The sequence below is a fragment of the Grammomys surdaster genome, unplaced genomic scaffold, assembly GCF_004785775.1.
Source record: "Grammomys surdaster isolate TR1022 unplaced genomic scaffold, NIH_TR_1.0 164, whole genome shotgun sequence".
NCBI lineage: Eukaryota > Metazoa > Chordata > Mammalia > Rodentia > Muridae > Grammomys > Grammomys surdaster.
The window spans coordinates 3,983,795-3,998,584 of record NW_021604612.1 but is presented as its reverse complement, the minus strand read 5'-3'; the positions used below and the strand labels follow the sequence as shown (position 1 = coordinate 3,998,584).

General features: G+C 48.7%; 2 protein-coding genes across 2 annotated transcripts in view; both read left to right on the top strand.

Annotated features, from left to right (window-relative positions):
- Tmem233 (transmembrane protein 233) overlaps positions 1-7,658 on the top strand; it is a 59,644-nt gene extending 51,986 nt beyond the window's left edge. Inside the window, exon 3 of the mRNA XM_028765414.1 lies at positions 7,427-7,658. Coding sequence (XP_028621247.1) covers positions 7,427-7,658 — 232 coding nt within the window. The remainder of the gene's footprint in view (positions 1-7,426) is intronic.
- Positions 7,659-7,914: 256 nt separating this feature from the next.
- Positions 7,915-14,790, top strand: part of Prkab1 (protein kinase AMP-activated non-catalytic subunit beta 1) — a 13,227-nt gene continuing 6,351 nt past the window's right edge. The window contains exons 1-5 of the mRNA XM_028765427.1: positions 7,915-8,088; positions 10,367-10,530; positions 11,371-11,464; positions 11,717-11,831; positions 13,685-13,818. Coding sequence (XP_028621260.1) covers positions 7,930-8,088; positions 10,367-10,530; positions 11,371-11,464; positions 11,717-11,831; positions 13,685-13,818 — 666 coding nt within the window. The 5' untranslated portion in view covers positions 7,915-7,929. The remainder of the gene's footprint in view (positions 8,089-10,366; positions 10,531-11,370; positions 11,465-11,716; positions 11,832-13,684; positions 13,819-14,790) is intronic.

The following is a 14,790-nucleotide window of genomic DNA, read 5'->3' as shown; positions in this document are numbered from 1 at the left end:
GTGTATGTGATATGTGTGTGTCTGTGTGTGTGTATGCGCACTCACATATGCAAGCACACTTGCAGGTGCCCAAGGAGGCCAGAAGAGGATGTCCAATCACTCAGAACTGAAGTTACAGATGGTTGTGAGCAACCCTGCATGGGTGCTTGGGAACTGAACTAAGTCCTCTGGAAGAGCATCTGCACTCTTAACCCCTGGGCCGTCTCTCCTGACCCAGACAGCCTTTTCACTCTGTTCATCAGAAGTGACCACAGTAAAACAGGGAGCCGCAGAAAGCCCCACTCCCTCTCTACCCCAGAGCTCAGCAGACAACACTTCTACTGCCCACTCCATGACCAGACGCGTCCATCTCTGCTCCTTTTCCAGATGCTCACAGAATGGATAGGGGACCACTCACCGGTGAGGTGGTTCTTACTGCTCTCCGCCCCCTTGAAGGGAAAGATGACTATGTGTGTGCCTCTGATTCAGGAGCATGAAATCGCTTTTTGCTGAAGCTGTCATCTCCAACGCACTCTCTCATTCTGCTTTCTACCAGACAGTGCTGGCAAAGCCTTGAACAACATTTGTACAAAACTTTAATTTTTTTTATTATTATTTTGAAAAGTTTGCACTTTGAGGAGACCCAGGCACCCTGGCCACCCCACTGACCTGTGAGGATGCTCTATAGCCTATGAGCAGGTGTCCTGTTGCTTTTCAGATGCAATCACCCCTTATTAAAAGATGTATTTGCTTTTATCTTACTTGTATGGATGTTTCGTCTGCATGTATGTCTGTGCACCACATGCATGCAGTGCCTGTAGAGGCCAGAAGGGGGCGTCAAATTCTCTAGAACTGGAGTTACAGATGGTTGTGATCAAACATGTGGGTGCTGGAAACTGAACCCAGACCCTCAGGAGGAGCAGCCAGTGCTCCTAGGCGCTGAGCCTTCTCTCCAGCCCCTAATAGATGCTCTCAGGTGAGGCTTCTGATACCTGTTTGTAGAGCCTGGAGGTTCTTGGCTTTAAATGTGTTCACTTTGGTTGTGATCTCTTTGGAGCCAGAAGAGAGAAGGAGACTCCTACCTATAAAGCAGCTATTTTGATATTGAATATTGACAAGTGTCTTTTAAAAAAGATCTCTCAAAAAGCAAACAAACAAAAAGCAAAGAAACGCCGGACGGTGGTGGCACACACCTTTACTCCCAGCACTTGGGAGACAGAGGCAGGCAGATTTCTGAGTTCGAGAGTTCAAGGGTAGCCTGGTCTACAGAGTGAGTTCCAGGACAGCCAGGGCTACACAGAGAAACCCTGTCTTGAAAAACCAAAAAAAAAAAAAAAAAAAAAGCAAAGAAAAGGATAAGTAACACAGTGAGCTAAGGTACAGCCTCGTCTTTGAGCTAGGGTACATCCTTGTCTATGAGCTAGGGTACAGCCTCGTTTATGAGTTAGGGTACAGCCTTGTCTATGAGCTAGAGTACAGCCTTATCTATGAGCTAGAGTACAGCCTCGTTTATTAGTTAGGGTACAGCCTTGTCTATGAGCTAGGGTGCAGCCTTATAAGGATGCACAGAGCCACAGATTTGATCTCCAGTTCCATAAATAAAAACAAGAACACAAAAGTGTCCCAACACAGACACTATACAGACATCTGTAGATGGAGAGTCACTTACCTGGACTTCTCACATGGGCCAGAGCTGATGATATAAATGATAGTCCTTCTGCCCATAAAAACATAATAAAATACAGCAAGATTCCCATTGGCTGACCCAGACCTCTGGTTGTCAACTTTATCTCTTTGACATCTCCTGGGGTGCCAAGGTCAGTTTTGAAAATGTCAGACTATCTCAATCTCTAAAGCTGTTGCAAATCTACCCACCGCCGTCATAAGATGCATACATGAGGAGACATATTGGGTTTGAGATAACTCTGAGCTCAAGACAGGTACATCTCTGAGTTCAAGGCCAGCTTAGTATATAGAGTTTCAGGGAGCCAGAGCTACAGAGTGAAACCCTGTCGCCACCCCCCCCAACCCTCTCCAAAAAAAAAGATTATTGTGGTGGTTTGAATAGGTTGGGCCTCCACAGACTCGTGTGTTTGAATGCTTGACCCTTAGGGAGTGGCACTACTAGGAGGTGTGGCCTTGTTGAAGTGGGTGTGGCCTTGTTCGTGAAAGTGTGTTATCATGGGGGCAGGCTTTAAGGTCTCCTAAACTCAAGCTATCTCAAGTGTGACAGTTTCATCCTGACTGCTTTTGGATCAAGATGAGAACTTTTGGCTCCTTCTCCAGGACCATTTAGTTAAGGTTTTGCTACTGTGAACAGACACCATGACCAAGACAACTCTTACAAGGACAACATTTAATTGGGGCTGGCTTACAGGTTCAGAGGTTCAGTCCATTATCATCAGGGGGAGAACATGGCAGCATCCAGGCAGGCATGGTGCAGGAGGAGCTGAGAGTTCTACATCTTCATCTGAAGGCTGCTAGCAGAATACTGACCTCCAGGCAGCTGGGATGAGGGCCTTAAGGCCCACGCCCACAGTGACACACCTACTGCAGCACGGTCACACCTCCTCCAACAAGGCCACACCTCCTAATAGTGCCACTCCCTGGGCCAAGCATATTCAAACCACCATACCATGTGTGAAGAGATGGCTCAGTGACTAAGGGCACTTGCTTGTCCCTGCAGAGGACATGGGTCCAGTTCCCAGCATCCACATGACAGCTCACAACCTTCCTTAACTCCAGTTCCAGGGGAGACAGTGCCCTCTTCTGTGGGCAGCAGGCACACATATAGTGAACACACACATATGTGGGCAGAACATTCATAGACATAAAAAAGTAAAAATAGCCGGGAAGTGGTGGTGCACACCTTTAATCCCAGCACTTGGGAGGCAGAGGCAGGTGGATTTCTGAGTTCGAAGCCAGCCTGGTCTACAGAGTGAGTTCCAGGACAGCCAGGGCTACACAGAGAAACCCTGTCTTGAAAAACAAAAAATAAAAATTTTAAAAAAAAAGTAAAAATAACTAAATCTTCTGTAGAAGTTAGGTCTGGTTTTTCTTCCCAGGCCCATGTTCCCAGAAATAAGACGCAGACTCAAAATATATTTACAAATACCTCAGCCATACAGCTAGGCTTTTCTCCAAATAGATAATTTAAAACAATCTATTTATTCTAATCTACATTCTGCCACGTGGCTTGTTACCTGCATCTGTCTTGTCTGTCACATCTTTCTGGGGGAACCTCCACTTTATTCTATCCTGAGAGCCTCTATGTGGCTGGTTACCTCTGCTCAGCTTCCACGCGTCTGGCCTTCTCTATGTTCCCAGGACAATCTGTAGCATCTTCACTCATTTCCCAGAATCCTCTCTCTTCCCACCAGTGTCCCACCTCCTATTTCCTGCCTCAGTTCATTGGCCATAGGGTTTTAGGTTTTTTGTTTGTTTTGTTTTTTTTGGGGGGGTGCTTTGTTTATTGTTTGTTTTTTGGTTTTCCAAGACAGGGTTTCTCTGTGTAGCCCTGGCTGTCCTGGAACTCACTCTGTAGACCAGGCTGGCCTCAAAACTCAGAAATCCGCCTGCCTCGGCCTCCCAAGTGCTGGGATTAAAGGCGTGGGCCACCACTGCCCGGCTTTGTTTTGTTTTTATTTGAAAGGTTGCTTATAAGAGATTCTCTCTACAATTTTCAAAATATTCTGATAACTAAGATGTCTCTTAATACATTCAGAGTGATTTTCTGAAATTTAATTATGAGTACCATGGTTTTCGGCAGGTGATGAGCTACTTCTAATTCTAGAAAGAAAGGGAGAGGCACATAATTTATCAACTGTTAAATTGTTCTCTCTTTCTACCAATTTGAGTCTGGGGGTTGAACTCGGGTCATCAGGCTACAAGCACCTATACACACTGAACCATCTCTCCAGCCAGCACCTCTGATTCCTATGTTGATTTTTTCTGTTGGAAAGAGGCTAGAGTCAGCCCACGAGGTATAGTTATACATCCAGACAGCACAGTCTTGAGAAGCAGGGGTTTAGCCCAGATCTCAGTGCCCACTTGCCGTCTGTAGTGGGCATCTCAGAGCAGAGTTCATTTGTGCTATCCCGGGAACTGGACTGTCTCATTGACTGGAAAACACCGACAAGATATTCCGGCTAGGCACGTGGGTGTCGGATATCACGGGACGGTGCTTTCACAGTTATCTGAGTAAGAGCAGAAGTCTTGAGACTGTCCAGGCACATCAAAGCATCTGCAGAGCTCAGATAAGGGTCCTCTGGGCACACGAGCCACTCTCCAGTTGTTCCAGAGAACCCACAGCATCTGGGCTCCTTGCTGCCTACTCCAGGATGTAGGAACCACGCTCATCTCTTCCAGCTCAGTTCTGCCAGAAGGTTCAACAGTCCAGACTTCATGGAGTAAATTCAGAAGGTCGTTGGTTCCAGAAAATTCTCCTTGGTCCTCACTCAGCTCTTCTTCTAGCTCAGAGAGAACGCCTTCTGACCTGCGCCTTCCCCTTCCTGTGGCCCACCCCTCTTCTATAAGGATTCCTTTAGAGTTGGAGTATGTCTTATTATTTTTGCTCACAGCCGCACTGGCAAATATAATAAAAAGGGAAGTGTATAAACACACAAGCTAAAAGGCAAAAGTCTCCCTTCTGTGTTTTTAGGCACGGTGTTTGCTACCTTTGTATCCTTCCAGAACTTTCCATCTTCAAAAAGGACTGTGCTGTTAAAAAAAAAAAAAAAAAGCCACACCCACTGAGGGTGTTCGAGGGTCAAGCGCTAACCTGGGTTCCATGACTCTTATGAAAGTGGGTTACAGAACAGGCCTCTAAGATAGCTGTTACTTTGGGGCCCATTTCCCAATAGACGTCATGATGGAACTTCCTAAATGGTAAACTTCAGAATCTGAACCCAGTCAGGCTGACTGCAGAGCCCACGCTCTCCTGTCATTCTGGGGCTTGGCTTAGGAATGTGGGGTGTGGGGCTGGTGAGATGGCTCAGTGGTTAAGAGCACTGACTGCTCTTGCAGAGGTCCTGAGTTCAAATCCCAGCAACCACATGGTAACTCACAACCATCCGTAATGAGATTGGATGCCCTCTTCTGGTGTGTCTGAAAATAGCTACAGTGTACTTATAAATAAAGTAAACTAAATAAATATTTAAAAAAAAAAAAAAGGAATGTGGGGTGTTAGAAACATCTCTGTATGCTCACCCACAATGCTGGTTGGTTGTCTTTATGCTTAAAATTTTGTGTGTGGAGGCGTGTGTGTGTGTGTTCGTGCACATGCGGGAGATGAACCTCAAGTTGCCACACTAGCTTGGTAAGTACCTTTACTGAACCATCAAACAGTTCCCCCAAACCCCACCCCCACACTTATCTATTTTTGAGATTAGCGACCACTATGTAGCCCAAACTGGCCTCAAACGACTATCCTTCTTGAACCTCTGTGGTACTAGGATTTCAGGGGTGTTCCACCACATACAGCAATTGTCTTTTTTTCTTCTTTTCTATTCTTGTTGTAATGCTGCTTAAATATTCTACAAAATGCAGTTAGCCATTTTTAAATCAACAAACTTCTGAGGTTTTAAGTTTCTCTATTTCATCAAGTCTAAGATTTGTAGCCGCCTGCGACCGAGTCAAACGGGTTCACCTGAAAAAAGGGCTGGGAACGAAAAGGGGACGGAGAGCGAGAAAAGATGAAGCCAAGACAAAGTTCTCTGATCAAGGCTCTATGGTTTAATGTTAAGCTTTCAATTTAAAGGGAAAGACCCCGCCCGAACCCTTCCTAGTTTCAGCCAGGAGAGATGGGTGGGATAATCCGTTCTCACGGCCAGCCGGAGAAGTCTCAAGGCAAGCCCAGGGGCAGTTCTTTCAAGTGCCATGCAGCCAAGGTGGTTAGTTCCACCTAGGTCCTATTATCTGGTCTATTGTGGTAAACAAGGTCTCGGGCCTGCTCACGGCTGGGAGAAGGGCACAAAGATTCTTTTAAGGCTAGGAGCAGCCGATTTCAGAGCGATAAAATATTTTTGAAAATGTGCATCTTAGCGTTAGTGTAGTGATTAGAATAAATGCTTCAGAAAAACATGCTTGTATATCGTTTTTTAAATAGAAATTCACTAGAAATTGTCCATAAAATTTTAAGTTTCGCCGGGCAGTGGTGGCGCACGCCTTTAATCCCAGCGCTTGGGAGGCAGAGGCAGGCGGATTTCTGAGTTCGAGGCCAGCCTGATCTACAGAGTGAGTTCCAGGACAGCCAGGGCTACACAGAGAAACCATGTCTCGAAAAACAAAAACAAAACAAACAAAAAAAAATTTTTAAGTTTCCTTGTTTTAGATAGATACTGTTAAAGTCCCTCTAGAAGACCGTATGTCAGACATCGGGGTCCCTGGTTCCCTTAACAAAAATGTGTCGCATTACAGATAATTCAAAATATAGATGGTCACTGGGCATGGTGGTGTACACCTTTAATCTCAACACTTGGGAGACAGAGGAAGAGGATCTCTGTGAATTCAAAGCTAGCTTGGTTTACAAAGTGAGTTTCAGGACAGCCAGGGCCGTTACACACAGAAACCATGTCTTGAAAAAACAAAAACAAAAACAAAAATCTCGAAACATATATATGGATAAAATGTAAGACATGGCTAGAGAATCCAATGCATAACAAACAAACGAAACCCACAAGACAATGTTTTAAAACAAAAGACGAACTGAAAATGAGAACATTTTATTACAAGAGACTGTCCTTTTACTAAACACTAAGCACTAATGTATTTTATGCATAATGTGGTCAGTGTAGCTTCAAGGCACCTTGAAAAATGACCTATCAACAGGTCATACATTCAACTTTAAACAAGCAGAACCCCACTAATAATGCCAGTTTCCCAGAAATCTTACGGTCTGTCATTTTTCTCGAACACCCACAAGATGGTCTGCATCCTTCACTTTAGTCTACATAAAGTCAGATTTGGCCAGTCTGGAGGGGCCATCCTTTTGAAGGAGCACTAGGTTATCCTAATAACACTCAATTGTAGCAGCGCGGTGGTGGCACACGCCTTTAATCCCAGCACTTGGGAGGCAGAGGCAGGCAGATTTCTGAGTTCGAGGCCAGCCTGGTCTACAGAGTGAGTTCCAGGACAGCCAGGGCTACACAGAGAAACCATGTCTCGAAAAACCAAAAAAAAAAAAAAAAAACCTCAATTGTGAGAGTCAGTGCATCGCCGGGAGAGACCTAAACGTGGTTTTATTTTTTGCTTCTGTTTTTTTTTTAAGATTATGTGTATGAGTGCTCTGCCCACCGGTCTATGTGTGCACCGCCTAGGGCGCCAGGATCCCCTGGAATTTAAACTGCAAATAGTTGTCAGCCACCACGTAAGCACCCGGAACCGAACCCGGGCACTCTGCAAGAGCAAGTGTGAGCAAGTGCTCTAATCCGCCGTACCATCTCCCCAGGTCCCGGGTTTCGCAATTCGATTTGCCCTTTCCTGGAGTGAGGGTGGACGGCGGCAACAGTGGCCTCCTCGCTGGGTCAGGAGCGGGAAGAAGCGAGCTCGCGAGCGCCTCCTGCCGGCCATCAGAAAGCTCGATCCGGGAGCGGCCGGGAACGACCCGCTGCGGCTGCGCGCTGAGCGGCCGGGAGGAGGTCGTGGACGAACGCTTGCTCCCAGAACAGAAACGGAAGTGACGTCACGCAAGCCTCCAGAGCTCCGTTCCGCGCAGACCACCCTTCCTTCGCGGGGCCCCGGCCGGAAGCGGAAGTTGTTAAGGGGCGGAGGGGAGTTGCCCGAGGAGTGTCAGGTTACGCTGCCGATCTCGTCTGATCTTCCAGCCGCGGCCGACCGAGCAGGTAAAGCGGGGCTCGGCGGGCGAGCGCGCGCGGTCGGAGGGGTGTGGTCCGCGGTCTCGGGGGGTCCAGGCCTTTCCCGCTTCCCCGTGTCCTCCGCAGACCCTCCGCCATGGGCAACACGAGCAGCGAGCGCGCCGCGCTGGAGCGGCAGGCCGGGCACAAGACGCCGCGGAGGGACAGTTCGGGGGGCTCCAAGGATGGGGACAGGCCCAAGATCCTGATGGACAGCCCCGAAGACGCCGACATCTTCCACTCCGAGGAAATCAAGGTGTGGACCGGAGAGCCCCTTGGCTGTTGTTCCCGCCACATTGCTAGCGTCACACCCGGAGGGAGCTGGCCCTGTCACAGCCCTCTTTGCTGTCCGGGAACCTGTGCCTAATTACCGATGGGAGAGTCACCCCGGGCTTCGTTGAACCTCATTAAGGAGAAGGCAGCTCTGGGACCGAGTTTGAGATCCTTAATTAATAAGAGTCGAGCTAAACTGTAATTGAGCACCAGTGTCTAGCTTTTCTCTTAGGTGTAATTGATTGCGAGGCTACGCGACACCCTTTTTTTTTTTTTCCTTCCTCAACTTCAGGCCGACCGGCTTTTGCAAAAGTTGGGTTGGGAGTTTTAGTGTTCCGTTTTGGAGGTAAGACGGGAGCACATACGTTAAGCTGAAAATGAAGTTGGCCAGCTGACTGCCAGAGGTGTTTGGTTCTGCCGGTGTCAGTCAGTCTACCCTGCTAACTTGATTTTTAGATTCGGCAGTTCCACTTGAGGTCAGTGACCAGGAGTCGCTCTGAACGGTAGCCAGCGGCTAATTACCCCCACTTCTCTCCTGCTTTACTGAAGTAATGCCTTGGACTTTAAGCAGAGCAGAGCAAACAAGTTTTTGCAGACCAAGCTGAAAGTTCCTGTCTGAGCCACATTCTCTTAAAACCACAGTGATGTGGCCAGTGCTTCCGACTGTGGGGCCCAGTCCAAGGGCATTCGGTGATTCAAGAAGAAAAAAAAAACTAATTGCTCAGAATAAGCTGCATTCTGGAAGGTTGGCGCTGACCAGCAGTCTCTGTTACCTGGCTTGTTGCCTTCTAATCCCATTTCTTAAACAGGGTAATTGCCTGGCCGCTTGCTCTGTTTTTACTCCCTCTATTCCCCACCCCCTGATTGGGCTAAGTACCCATGCTACTATTCCCCAGATCTTAATTTTGGGTCTGACTTTGAAGAGCCTGCTTTTACATCTTGTGATAACTTGTTTACTGAGCTTGTTGCTTTAGGGGAAAGGTGTGTACAGTGATCTTTAGCCAGATTCCAAGGAGTCACAATTGTCCCCACCCCTAGAAGTCATTCTTGCCCGGGGCTATTTAAGAGGAAGTGAAAAGTATTTGTGTTGTATGTAGCAGTTGTATGCCCACAGTGCTCTCTGCTCCCTTTGCAGGGAGCTGAGTAAATTTACTTTTCTTTTTTAAAAAGAAATGTGTGGTGGTGCTGTTCTCTATGGGGCCAGGGAGGATGGACTTAACCGGCATCCTCTCTCTCTTCATCAGTAGTGTCTGGTGGATCAAGTCTGAGATTCTTCCCACTATCCCAGTTCAGCATTGTGGCTACAGTCACTCGTCCCCTAAAGCAGTGGTTCTCAACCTGTGGGTCGCCACCCTTTGAGAGTCTGACAATGTTTTCACAGGGGTCAGCATAACTAACAGATACCCTGCCTATCAGATATTTCCATTACAATTCGTAACAGTAGCAAAATTACAGTTATGAAGTTGCAACCAAATCATCTTATGGTTGGGGTCACCACAGCATGAGGAACTGTACCAAAGGGGTGCAGCGTGGGGAAGGTGGAGAGCCAACGCTCTCGCTCTCAAGCAATTCCAGTGTGTTATCTGAAAGACTTGGGGCATCTTTCAGATAAGAGCTGAGCAGTAATAGAAGCGTCTCTTCAGGGCTTCCTTCAGGGCTTTCTCCCGCCCTAGACAGCCAGTGTTTGGCTTTTTCTCTGACTGGAGAATAGAAATGACGAATATCTAACTGTCTCACTCCAGGGTTGGATGTGTTCCTGGCTGGAGTGAGTTACTCTGTCCTACCTCACTGGGTATTACCATTTGCCATAACGAAGGGACCAGTCTGTTTAATTTATCTAGTTCTCCTCTGTCCCCCAGGTCTTCCCTTACCATCTGAGTGTGTCAGTTTTATCAGCTCCGAGATCATGCCTAGTAAATTCTTAGACTTAAACTCCAGAGTCTTGCTTAGCGAGGGAAATGGAGTGTACTGAACCACCTTGGACTCACGGCAGTCTTCTTCTGAGTAGGCCTTGTCACTTCCTCTCAAGTTTCTGTGAAGTCTGATTGCATAACGGTAGCTAATGGCTAAACACCGCGTGTGTCAGACTTGACGGTACAACAGAGCGGCTAGTTTTATTATCTCCTTTGGCGTGGGGGAACAGACACAAGTTGTGTGCCACAGCCACGAGCAGAGCTGCCTGATTGGACTCTGTTGGCCCTTTAGTTAACGGTCTGGGATGGGGAGCTCACTGCTGGCCGCCTGATGGCTCTGCTTCTTAGGCTCCAGAGAAGGAGGAATTCCTGGCCTGGCAGCACGATCTCGAGGTGAATGACAAAGCCCCCGCCCAGGCCCGGCCCACCGTGTTCCGATGGACAGGAGGTGGGAAGGAGGTCTACTTGTCTGGGTCCTTCAACAACTGGAGCAAACTTCCCCTCACGAGGAGGTAATGACTGCAGTGGACAGTAGCTCTGTGCTCTGCTCTGATACTCAGCTATATGTTTCTTCTGAGAAAGTTGTTCGTAGTGCATTGGAGAGAGTGCTGGGCTGGGACCCTTAGGGGTGTGGATCTGAGCCCTTACTGCATTAAACAGTCACTTCTGTATGGGACTCCTGGACCAGAGAACCTCCCGGGTCCCTCCTAACTGACTCCTGTGTGTTAGTTTTGGAAGGTTGGGAGATACATGCTCTGAAGACACCATTAGCAAGGGGATAGTGAGATGCTTTATCAAGAACCCTGGTGTGGACTTGTGTCTCCACACCTTCATTAGTGACAACTTCTGACAAACAGGGAGAAGCCGTGCCCTGCTGGGCCAAGCCTGATTGTTGTCAGTGTGCCTTTGTTTCCAGGGCTGACACAGAAGTCCACTGCAAGCTCAGGAGTGGCAGGGTAGTTTGACAGGTCCGTGTAGAGAGTGTCTGTGTGCCCTGTTATACTGACTCAGTCCCTGTCCATGGCACTCTGACAGAAGGGAAGGTTCTGCAGCCTGTGTTTGCCTGTTTCCCTCCGTGGCACCCGGCCTGCCCAGTGGCATACTGCATGTAGACATAAGCAGCAGTGGCCGTGTGTTGATCTTCCAGTGTTAGGGTTCTAGATCCCTCGTATCTGAGCAAAGTGAATTTCCTGGGACCTCCTGCCTGCTGCCCCATTAGTGGCTTTCCTAGGTCAGGGCTGTGACGGAGAATTGTCTGAATTGATGCCATGTTTGTTCTGCAGCTGAACTCCTGGTTGTACCTGGAGTCACAGAGCAGCCCACCCAGCTGAAATACTGCTTTCTTTCTGCAGCCAAAATAACTTTGTAGCCATCCTGGACCTGCCTGAAGGAGAGCATCAGTACAAGTTCTTCGTGGATGGGCAATGGACCCACGATCCTTCTGAGGTACTCTGCCTGCAGCCCTCGGCCCTCTGGGTACTGCACAACCAACACCAATCACCTCCCTTGTGGCGTCCTCTCAGGTTCCTCTTCCCTGTGTGTGGCTCTGAGTTAGATAGCACCAGTTGCCAGCTCATTGGTTAAATTGACCAAGAGTAGTTAGCCAGGCAGTGAGGCCTTCTAGCCAGGAATTCTAGTCCTCTGAAGAACTCCACAGACTTTCCATGTTATGATTTCTGCCTGTCTGTCTCTTCCCAGCCAATAGTAACCAGCCAGCTTGGCACAGTTAACAACATCATTCAAGTGAAGAAAACTGACTTTGAAGTATTTGATGCTTTAATGGTGGATTCCCAAAAGTGCTCCGATGTGTCTGGTATGAACAGTTACCTTATCCCACGTGTGTGCAGGCTGGGGCTGTGTGGCCTGGACATACCCTGTTTCCCTTGCCTCTCACACTTGAGCAAGAGCTGCCCACCCAGGTGGACAGCTGTAGCTGTCTGGGCCACAGCAGTTCCTTCCTGCTGTTCAGCCCTGGCTGTTGGAGTTTAACCCAAAGAAGCCATAAGTCACTGCCCTGGTCTTGTGGGGTCCTCTGCAGTTCCACTTGGCTGGAGAACAGACCTAAATGTGATGTTATGCCGTAGGCAGGCCTGAAGAGGCCCGAGAGGACACGTTGGGTCAGTAATGAACCCGTGCCAGGGAAACTGTCAGCTCGTGTCCTGCTGTTGGTGCCTGGAGAATTGCAGGCTGACAGGTGATAAACGACACCTCGGTGACCTTGGCTGTCACTGGTGCAGTCCGTTCACGCTTGTTTGGCTTCCTGACTGGAAGTGGCTCCCTATAGAAAACAGGCTACATGGCACAACTTGATTTTCTGGAAACCTGTTCTGTTCAGTCCTGGTAAACTAGCGTCTTCTAACCATGGAGCTCCAGTGACCTATGTTCTGCCCACACCCAGGAAGAAGAGAATCCCTGAAGGTCAGGGGGACAGCTCAGGAGAGAAACCATGTGTTAGAACCCAGATGGGTGTTAGGTGTGCTTCCCTTCTTTGTATGGGGGCTGCTTCCTGGGCCCTGTGGGAGTCAGTAAGATAAGCTCTTAGCAGTGGCCAGCCATCAGTCTACAGAGGGCTTTCCCATCCTCACCTCTGTGTCTCTGGAATCTCTCACTGTTAGCAGTTCTGACAACACAGCTGTAATTGGCTGGTGGGCTCAGCTGGCAGTGGTTAATGGTCAGGTTACGGATCTGGGTTTAAAAGTCCAAAAGCAGTGCTGTCTTACTGGGGTCGTTGTCTGCTCCTGGATGACACATTTCAGACAGGCAGAGGGTGCAGCCTGGAGGCAGTGCACACAGTCCTGCCGGCTGAAAGGGAACTTCACACTTTACACCAAAGCCTTCAGCTAAAGGTCTGGTGGATGACCTGCAGGCAGAAACTGCACCGCCCTCTGCTGCTGAGCCAGATCAGCTTCAAACTTCCTGTTTGTTTTGTTGCTTTAAATGCCGTGTATTTATTTCTTATAGCTCAGCTTTCTGCATTTAATGCTCTCCTCAGTTCTTGTGCTGAGATGTGAAAGGAGCCTGACGTAGAAATTGATGTTGAGAAAGTTCTGGGCCAGCTTAGGGATCAGGTGGCCAGAACTCTTCCTGACATTAGGGGGGACAGCTCAGTACCATCACCTAGCCAACCAGCTGTCATGATTTGAGGTGCTTCTGAGGTGAGGTACTGCACTTCCAGAAGCTTCTACTGTGCCTATATAGTAAAGACACTCAGACTCAGGAGTGTAGCGCCAAAGCCTTTACACATAGGTCTTTATTGTGATTTTTTTAGTGTGTCAGTACCTCATTAGACTTTTTATTCTGCCTGGGAGACCTTGTAAGTTAGGCTGGACCACTTAATCCCCACCTGAAGCCTAGAATTTGTGGCAGTTGCCAAACTCAGCCTGAAGTAAGAGGGAAGCCTTACTGTGCTGACGAGAGAGGCCAGGTCGTTGGGAGCGCTCCCTGGCAGTCTGGCCCACACATCCGGCTTTGGCACGGCTGCTCCTTGGCTCTGGGCACTTGATCCCAAGCACTCTAACTCCAAGGCGCTCTCCTGTCCCTTTAATGCCTTTGACGAAAAGACAGATCTGGATTGAGGAGGCCAGGACAGAGCTAGATGAGGCTACCACAAGTCACATGCAGCCCTAGAGCCTACAGTCTGAGTGTCTTGTCACCGTCTCCCAACAGAGCTGTCCAGCTCCCCACCAGGACCCTACCACCAGGAGCCTTACATCTCTAAACCGGAAGAGAGGTTCAAAGCCCCACCCATCCTCCCACCACACCTGCTGCAGGTCATCTTGAACAAGGACACTGGTATCTCTGTGAGTATTCCCGTCCCGAGCTCCTTTCTGCTCGCTTCTTAAAAAGCTGTGGAGAGTGCCTGTGTCTTCTGCTGTTGAGGACTACTCTGACAGACACAGGCTGCTTGTGAAAGGATGACATCCTGCTACACACCCCTTGGTCAGGAGATCTTGGAATTCCTCTTCCAGCTGTAACATTTTAGAATCTAGTTTTAATTACTAAGTTACTTTTGGAAACATCAGCCCTCCTGGGACAAAATTGGAGCTGTCTTAATACATTTCCTCTGTACCACATCCACCGTGGCAGAAGAGGGAGGGCGAGCAGTGCCCTCAAGATGCCTGGCCCACTCAGTTGGGGTGCCGACATTAATCCATGCTTCACCCTCATGACCTGATTCATCACCAGGTACCACCCATCTCCCAGCAGTCACTGGGGATTGAGTTCCCAGTACATGAACCTTAGGGACAGAGCAAACTGTATCTGATGCTAAAGAAATCCCCTCAACACTGTACCCAGAAGCAGACAGAGCCCATGTGCTGGTGAGCTGACTGTGAGGATGGTTCCCTGCTGCAGTGTCAGGGTCTGTTACTCCATCTCAGAAAACACACCTTTCCTCAAGGCACCAGACTCCGCTTGGTGCTGTGTCCAAGCACAGATAGCGGTTGGTGTGGTCACTCTTGTAAATGCAGGAGGCCAGTGGTGAGGACCAGTCAGCTTCTGACCTCACTGACAGGACCATGGATCCAATGCTTACTGGTAACACTCAAAACAGGCAGCCAGTGAAGAAGTACAAGGACCCTTAGCCACTGTACCTAAAGATTCAGATGAGGCTGCCCCCTTGCTTTGTACAAAAGTTCAGAGGTTGGAAGCCACTCAGTACTTCCTTAGCTAGTAAGGTGTACACACACACACATGCACACGCACACACACACACACACACACACACACACACACGGAGATGGAGACGGAGACGGAGGCATGGCCAGGGAGGG